This window comes from Lathyrus oleraceus, chromosome 2 (assembly GCF_024323335.1).
Source record: "Lathyrus oleraceus cultivar Zhongwan6 chromosome 2, CAAS_Psat_ZW6_1.0, whole genome shotgun sequence".
In the NCBI taxonomy this organism is placed as follows: domain Eukaryota; kingdom Viridiplantae; phylum Streptophyta; class Magnoliopsida; order Fabales; family Fabaceae; genus Lathyrus; species Lathyrus oleraceus.
The window spans coordinates 355,488,937-355,497,780 of record NC_066580.1 but is presented as its reverse complement, the minus strand read 5'-3'; the positions used below and the strand labels follow the sequence as shown (position 1 = coordinate 355,497,780).

General features: G+C 35.2%; 1 protein-coding gene across 1 annotated transcript; it reads left to right on the top strand.

Annotated features, from left to right (window-relative positions):
• The first annotated feature begins 443 nt into the window (after positions 1 to 443).
• LOC127123249 (probable polygalacturonase At3g15720) lies at positions 444 to 2,721 on the top strand. The gene is made up of 7 exons (XM_051053485.1): positions 444 to 593; positions 715 to 849; positions 1,343 to 1,525; positions 1,622 to 1,829; positions 1,975 to 2,056; positions 2,156 to 2,264; positions 2,455 to 2,721. The coding sequence occupies exons 1-7, from the start codon at positions 444 to 446 to the stop codon at positions 2,719 to 2,721; spliced, it is 1,134 nt and encodes a 377-aa protein (XP_050909442.1).
• Positions 2,722 to 8,844: the final 6,123 nt, after the last annotated feature.

The following is an 8,844-nucleotide window of genomic DNA, read 5'->3' as shown; positions in this document are numbered from 1 at the left end:
ATTTTATTGCTCAAATATAATTCAACAACTTTTTGATCAACCGTTTGATTTTATCCAATAAAATACTAGTAATATTTGGCACATCAACTTTTATTTAAATCATATTAGAATTGGAGAGATTTAAAGTCTACATATAATTGCTTTTCAACATATTAAGATATTGTTTTTTAAATTGTTTTCACATTGTTTCTAACTAAAGTCTTTTTCCATTTTGGTCAATTACGTAAAAGTTTAAAAGTTATTTTTTTTCTACATATAATGTTACAGAACTGTGTAAGCCATAGTTTTATTAATCTTGCACAAAGTAATACATATTTCTTTCTAATTATACTATTATTTCCATTTGATACTACATCGACAACTCTATATATTGTAATTCTTTCTCCATTTTCACATCACAACAATATCGTGTATATTATTATATTAGTGTTTTCTAATAAAATATGAAGGGTTTATTATTTGTTTTTCTAATACTTGTTATTGCTTCACATAGCTTATGTGCTAGAATAACACCTACAGCAGATTATGGAGGCTCTACTTTTGATGTTTCTAAATATGGTGCTATTGGGAATGGCAATACAGATGATTCAGAAGTATATTTTTATTATTCTTATATATTGTCTTCATGATATTATTGTTGTTGTATAAAGTAGATTTAAATATGTTTTTGATAATCACAAATATCTAACACCATTTTAAATTATTTGGCATTAGGCTTTTCTAAAAGCATGGCAAGATGTTTGTACGAGTAAAGATAACCCAACACTTATCATACCAAAGGACAAAACATACTTCTTACAACCTTTAACATTTCAAGGTCCATGCAAATCTGCAACAGTTAAAGTTGAGGTACTCCTTCTTTAATAAATTGGAAACTCCGACAGGTTGATTAAAATGTTTTTTTGACTAAACTAATCCTTTAAATTATTAAAGTCAAATATTTTTATTCAATATGAAATTTAATAAATAATCAATTATATTATTTTTTATATCATTTTCTCTTGGGAGGTATTAATTTCATTTACTCTCACTTTTTAAAGAAATGACATTTAAGGTTTAAGAAATTTATAATTATTTTATGATAATTAAGAAATTAACAATTTGATTAAATTATCATTTCAACAAAAATAATAATTATTAACTATCATAAATTTAATGATATATATATATATATTTGTTAAAATGTAATGATAGATAATAGTGTGACTCATTTAAAAAATTTGCTTGAATTGTTATATTGAAGAGAAATATGTATATTTGAAATGCACCATTTATTTCCTCAATTGTCACATTAATGTGTTTGATATATACAATGCAAAATGTGTATTTTTTTTGTTGATAGCTAGGAGGAACTATCATTGCCCCGAAAAATATTGAGGATTGGAAATGGGCAGAAAATAAAGAGATATCATGGATTCGATTTGAGCGCATAAACGGTCTTGTTGTCAATGGGGAAGGAAAAATTAATGGCCAAGGTGCTCCATGGTGGAAAACATATCCTAATAATGAAAGTAAAAGGCCTTCGGTAAGTCGATTCATATATTAACTAGTATTTTAGTATATTAATTAAACTATTTTGAAATATGTAAATACTTAATTACTTTATATTATGTATATGCAGGCAATTAAGTTTATTAAGTGCGAAGGACTTACAATTAGCGATTTGACTCACTTTGATAGTCCAAAAAATCATATGAGTATAAGTTCGTGTAAAAAGGTATTTATATCCAATCTTAAAATGATTGCACCAGAAGATAGTCCTAACACCGATGGGATTGATATTGCTGACTCATCCAATGTCATCATTAAGGATTCATCAATCACAACTGGTCATTACAATACATTATTTCACTATGATTATTTATTATTCTTTTTTCCCTTTGTTAGGTTGATCAAAGAGTTATAAAATGATATTAGATTCATTTTTTTATTTTCATCTTTATTTTTTTTATAACATTTGTCATTAATTTGCAGGTGACGATTGTGTCGCCGTTAACACCGGATCCTCCTTCATCAACATAACTGGTGTTTTTTGTGGACCTGGTCATGGCATCAGGTTAATTCAAACTAAATTCATATTTAAAGTTAATTCATATTTTTATTATATATTTATAATTTTATTAATATAGAAATTAAATGGGATTGGTGATTATAGTATTGGTAGCCTCGGAAAAAATGGAGAATATGCTAAAGTAGAAGATATATATGTTAAAAATTGCACTTTTACGAGAACTTCAAATGGAGCCAGAATCAAGACATGGAAGGTAAGTATATATTGAATCTAACCAAACAAAAGGATGATTGTAGTAACAATATCATAATAATGTTATTGATAATCTCGTATCATGTTTTACAATCCGAAAAAGTTTTAACTGATATATTTTTTATTTTATAAATTAATTTCATAAAGTTCAATTAGACTTGAATTCCAAATATTGTAATTTTTTAAATTAGGGAGGAAATGGATATGCAAGGAAGATCACATATGAAAATATTGAATTTATCGAAGTCAAGAATCCTATAATTATTGACCAGAGTTATTACCCTAAATTATATGCCAATGTTGGCAAAGGTGTGGCAGTGACTGATGTTACTTTTCGCAATCTACGTGGAACTTCTACCAAGGATCCAATCCAACTAAAATGTGAAACTACCATTAGCTGCATCAACATTGAACTTGATAATATCAACATTACTCGTATTGATAAAAGAAAAATATAAATATCGTATACTAATTAATGTCTTGTTTATTTTCTTAAAACAATAGTTTTATTTCACAAGAGAATACATAATAAAAAATAAATCAAGGTAGATTTAAACAATAGTGTTAATTTCTTTTCATCTCACAATATGTAGTGTAACACCCTTATAAAATACCCCGAATATATAATTAAAATAACAACATATCAATCAGAGTAAAGATGCAATTAAGGGTGTCACACAACCACTTCACACCATAATAACTGTCATGCTCTTTATTTAATCAAAATAACATTTTTGCATAATTCGCAGCGGATAGAAATCAAATCAGCCAATCAAAACATATAACATATTACATGTAAAATGGGTCAACAATCAACAATAAAACAATTAAAACATCCCGTCCCGATGTTACATCTATCAGAGCATGACCCACTAAGGAGACTACACTAGACTCCAAGCACTAGCTTCTACTCAATCACTGCTCGTTACCTGAAAAATAGTTGTAAGGGTGAGTTCCTCAATCGATATAATAAGCATTATAAAATATCATGCAATATTAAGTAATTTAACATGTTTCATCACCCAACTCAGATTTCACATTCAGCAACGGCAATATCAACTCAATCATACTCAACATCAACACAACACCCAACACATAACACACATATAATACTGGAATACATCCATTCATATTTTACGCCATACAACAAACCAACAAAAATGCAACTCTAATGAGACTCGACTCATCATGCATGTGGTACCATTCGGAGTAAAACTCCCAACTTAAAATCATTGCCATTTTATTGGGCATCAAGGCATAAGCCTTCAACTTTCAACTTTTGCCAATCCAGGCCAACGTGGTGTGAGCAAAGCTCCGACTTAATGCATATGAATTTACATGACATACACGACTTAAAATTTCGACAACATGATAATAATAGCAACACAACAATGGTTTCAACATAAGCGCAACTTATAATCAACTTTGGCTCACCAAGCCTACAACTCAGTATCTTTAACAACTTTCCGTACACGGAAACAACTTCACAACTCATTCATACTTGTATCAACACTTCATAACATAAACCCAAAAAAATTACTCATCACAATTAACTATAATAGGCCAATCATCAAGTATGTTCACAACATTAAAATATCAATTTTTTCCCATTTCCAACAGTGTTAACCGGTTAACGCCCTGGGTTAACCGGTTAACGCAGGACAAAACACACTTTTTTGGCAAAACGCAACAGTGTTAACCGGTTAACGCCCTGGGTTAACCGGTTAACGCAGGCAAAACAGCACATTTCCACAAAATATAACAGTGTTAACCGGTTAACGCCCTGGGTTAACCGGTTAACGCAGACAAAACAGCAGTTCCTGCGCTAACACAAGGCAGAATGCAGAGTTCTCCGCATTTTCCGCCGTTGGAGGACTTCCGGACCTCCGATTCAATTTCCGTAAAAAGCTATACGTTCGGGGGAACACGACTCACACAATTACGGACTCAATTACAGCTTTAATACAACTTATTCATCACAATTTTTCAGCATTCTACAATCCCAATTAGGGTCACTTCAACGGTTTATCACTACCCATGACATGTTAATCTATAATACCCATTAAACGACGATAAACCCCCCTTACCTGAATAATCCGGCAAATCTTTGAGCTCCAAGCTTTTCTCTTCTCCAACCTTTGCCCTTGCTCTTCCTCTTTGCCCTTTCTCCACTTTCCACTTTTCAGCCGCTTCTCTGTTTCACGTAAAACTCGTTTTTTACCAAAATGGGATTCTTTTTCCTTATTTCACACTTATATATTTTCCAATTTATATTATTATCCCAATAATAATAATAATAATTCGATAATTCCAAAAATAATAATAATAATAATAATCCAATTATCTAATTAAATTAATAAATATATTATTAACTTAATTTAAATAATTATCGTATTATTATCGGGGTGTTACAACTCTCCCCCACTAAAAGAGTTTTCGTCCTCGAAAACATACCTCAAGCGAACAACTCCGGATAAGACTCCTTCATCTGAGTCTCCAGTTCCTAAGTCACATTGCCACCTGCTGGTCCTCCCCAAGCTACCTTCACCAAGGCAATCTCTTTACCCCGCAACTGCTTCAACTCTCGATCCTCGATCCTCATAGGTGATGTTTCAACAGTCAGGTTATCTCTCACCTGTACATCATCCACTTGGACTACATGCGACGGATCAGGAATGTACCTTCTCAACTAAGACACATGAAAAACTTCATGCAAATTCGCAAGTGACGGCGGTAAAGCGATACGATAGGCTACCTCTCCTATCCTCTCTAGAATCTGATAAGGACCAATAAATCGAGGTGTCAACTTCTTCGACTTCAAAGCTCGACCAACCCCAGTTATCGGAGTAACACGAAGAAACACATGATCTCCCTCTTGAAACTCAAGTGACTTCCTCCTCTTGTCATGATAACTCTTCTGACGACTCTGAGCAATCCTCATCTTCTCTTGAATCATCTTAATCTTTTCCGTAGTTTGTTGAACAATCTCCGGTCCAACCACAGCACTCTCACCGGACTCATACCAACATAACGGTGTCCGACACCTCCTACCATACAAAGCTTCAAACGGCGCCATACCAATGCTCGAATGAAAACTATTGTTGTAGGTAAACTCAATCAAAGGCAAATAACAATCCCAAGTACCTCCCTTTTCCAAAACACAAGCTCTCAAAAGATCCTCTAATGACTGAATCGTCCTCTCAGTCTGACCATCAGTCTGCGGATGATATGCAGAACTCAGTCTCAGCTTAGTTCCCAAAGCCCTCTGCAAACCTTCCCAGAACTTCGATGTAAATCTAGGATCTCTGTCCGAAACAATACTCGACGGAATACCATGCAAACTTACAATTTTCTCAATATACAACTCAGCTAATCTCTCTAACGGATAATCCATTCTAATCGGAATGAAATGAGCCGATTTCGTCAATCTATCCACAATCACCCAAATAGCTTCAAAATTCTTACTTGTCCTCGGTAAACCAGAAACAAAATCCATACTGATACTATCCCACTTCCACTCTGGAATAGCCAACGGTTGCATTAGCCCAGACGGCTTCTGATGCTCAATCTTCGACTTCTGACAAGTTAAGCACGCATACACAAAACGAGCCACATCTTCTTTCATTCCGGGCCACCAAAATATTTTCTTTAAATCCTGATACATTTTAGTAGCTCCTGGATGAATGCTCAAACTGCTTCTATGACCTTCTTCTAGAATGCTTCTTTTCAAAATCGCGTCATCAGGAATACAAATTCTTTCCCTTAATTTCAACACACCTCTCGCATCAATCTTAAAGTCACTCTTCTCTGATTGGCCACAACGATTAAGGATATCTACTAATTTCACATCCAATTTCTGTGCCTCTCGGATACTATCCATAAAATCATTATTAATCTTTAGCATTCCTAGCATTACACTCTGCGGGTTTACTTCGCAAACCAAACTCATATCACGAAATTGCTCAATTAATTCCAACTCCTTAATCATCATTGCTGACACATGCAAGGTCTTTCTACTTAAAGCATCGGCCACAACATTTGCTTTTCCTGGATGATAATTCAACCCGAAATCATAATCCTTAAGCAATTCTAACCACCTACGTTGTCTCATGTTCAGATCTTTCTGATCAAATAGATACTTTAAACTTTTATGATCGCTGAAAACTTCAAATCTGGAACCATAAAGGTAATGCCTCCAGATTTTTAGCACAAACACCACAGCAGCAAGTTCAAGATCATGCGTAGGATAGTTCTTTTCATGAATTCTTAACTGTCGCGACGCATACGCAATTACTTTATTATTTTGCATGAGCACACCTCCCAAACCCATCAATGAAGCATCACAGTAAATTATAAACGGTTCCTCCGGATTTGGCAAAGTCAAAACTGGCGCCGACGTCAATCTCCTTTTTAATTCATTAAAACTTCCTTCGCACTGAACATCCCACACGAAAGCTTTACCTTTACCAGTTAATTTAGTTAACGGAAGTGCTAACTTAGAAAATCCTTCAATAAAACTTCTATAATATCCAGCTAATCCCAAAAAGCTTCTAATCTCGGTAGCCGACTTAGGAGTCTCCCATTGCAATACAACTTCTACCTTGGAAGGATCTACAGCAATACCTTTTCCTGAAATTACATGGCCGAGCAAACTGACTTCTCTTAACCAAAACTCACACTTGGACAGCTTCGCGTACAATTTCTTATCTTTCAAAACATCCAACACTAATCTCAAATGTTCCTTGTGCTCTTCTTCGGACTTAGAGTAAATCAAAATATCATCAATAAATACTACCACAAAACGGTCCAGATAAGTATGGAAAATGCGATTCATGTATTCCATAAATATTCCCGGCGCATTAGTCACACCGAAAGGCATCACAGAATATTCATAATGTCCATACCGAGTTCTGAACGCTGTCTTCTGGATGTCTTCATCTTTCACTCTGATCTGATGATAGCCCGATCTCAAATCAATTTTACTGAACACACAAGCACCCACTAATTGATCCATCAAATCATCTATTCTCGGTAGTGGATACTTATTCTTGATCGTTACTTTATTCAATTGTCTATAATCAATACACAGCCTCATACTTCCATCTTTCTTCTTTACTAGCAACACTGGAGCTCCCCACGGCGACACACTTGGTCTTATAAACTTCTTCTCAAGTAAGTCTTCCAATTGCTTCTTTAATTCATACAATTCAGATGCCGACATTCTATACGGTGCCATCGAAATAGGCCTAGTACCAGGTACCAGATCAATAGTAAATTTAACTTCCCTCTCTGGCGGCACACTAGGAATTTCATCAGGAAAAACTTCAGGGAATTCTTTCACCACTAACAGTTCCTCAATCTTAGCTTTACTCTCAACCAACAACGTCGCCATCAAAGAAAACATCTGAGCTCCCTCTTTCATAAATTTTCGCAATTCTCTGAAAGGTAATAAGTCAACTCCTTCCTCTTCAGGAGTGGAAAACCTCACCGACTTATGATGACAATTTATATGAACATAATTATACTCTAACCAGTTCATACCAAGAATTACATCCATCCCATCCAACGGTAAACATACTAAATCAACATAGAAATCTCTATCGAAGATCGACAAAGGACATTTTAAACATACCAAAGAAGTAGTTATTGATCCCTTAGCTGGGGTCTCAACAATCAAATCACCATCCAAAGCGGACAATTTTAAATCCAGTCTTCGAGCACAGTTAGCAGAAATAAAACAGTGTGTAGCACCGGTATCAATAATAGTAATTAAAGGAGTACCATTTATGAAACATGTACCTCGGATAAGCCTGTCCTCACTGGAGGTTTGAGTTCCGGTCAATGCGAACACCTTTCCAGTTTGAGATTTCTTTGGCTTCTGACACTGACTTCCAATATGCCCTTCTTCGCCACAATTAAAACAAATCATTTCCTTGTGCTTGCAATCAGCTATTGCATGGCCAGTCTTACCACAGCGAAAACACCTCTTTACTTCAGCAGTGCATACATTACTCTTATGACCAGCCTGACCACATTTGAAGCAAACTATACCAGCAGGAGCACCTCCCCTACTAGTCCTCTGAGCCGGAGCAGCTCCTTGTTTCCCTTTTTCCACTGGAGCATCATACGACTTGCCACGATTTTGATGTTGCTTACCCCTGCGGTCACTGACAATCTTGTAATGAGCATTATTGTCTTCTTCAAATATCCTGCAGCTATCGACCAATTCAGTAAAAATGCGTATCTTCTGATACCCAACAACCTTCTTAATTTCAGAGCGCAGTCCGTTTTCAAACTTGATGCACTTTGAAAATTCAGCACCAGCACCAGTGTAATGAGGATAAAATTTGGACAATTCCACAAATTTTGCAGCATAATCAGTGACAAACATGTTTCCTTGCTTCAGCTCAAGGAACTCGATTTCCTTCTTACCACGGACATCTTCCGGATAATACTTTCTCAGGAATTCCCTACGGAATACATCCCAAGTAATGACTTCACCTGCCACGGTCAACCTCTCGTGAGTCTCTAGCCACCAGTCATCAGCTTCGACTGCTAGCATGTGAGTACCATACCGAACC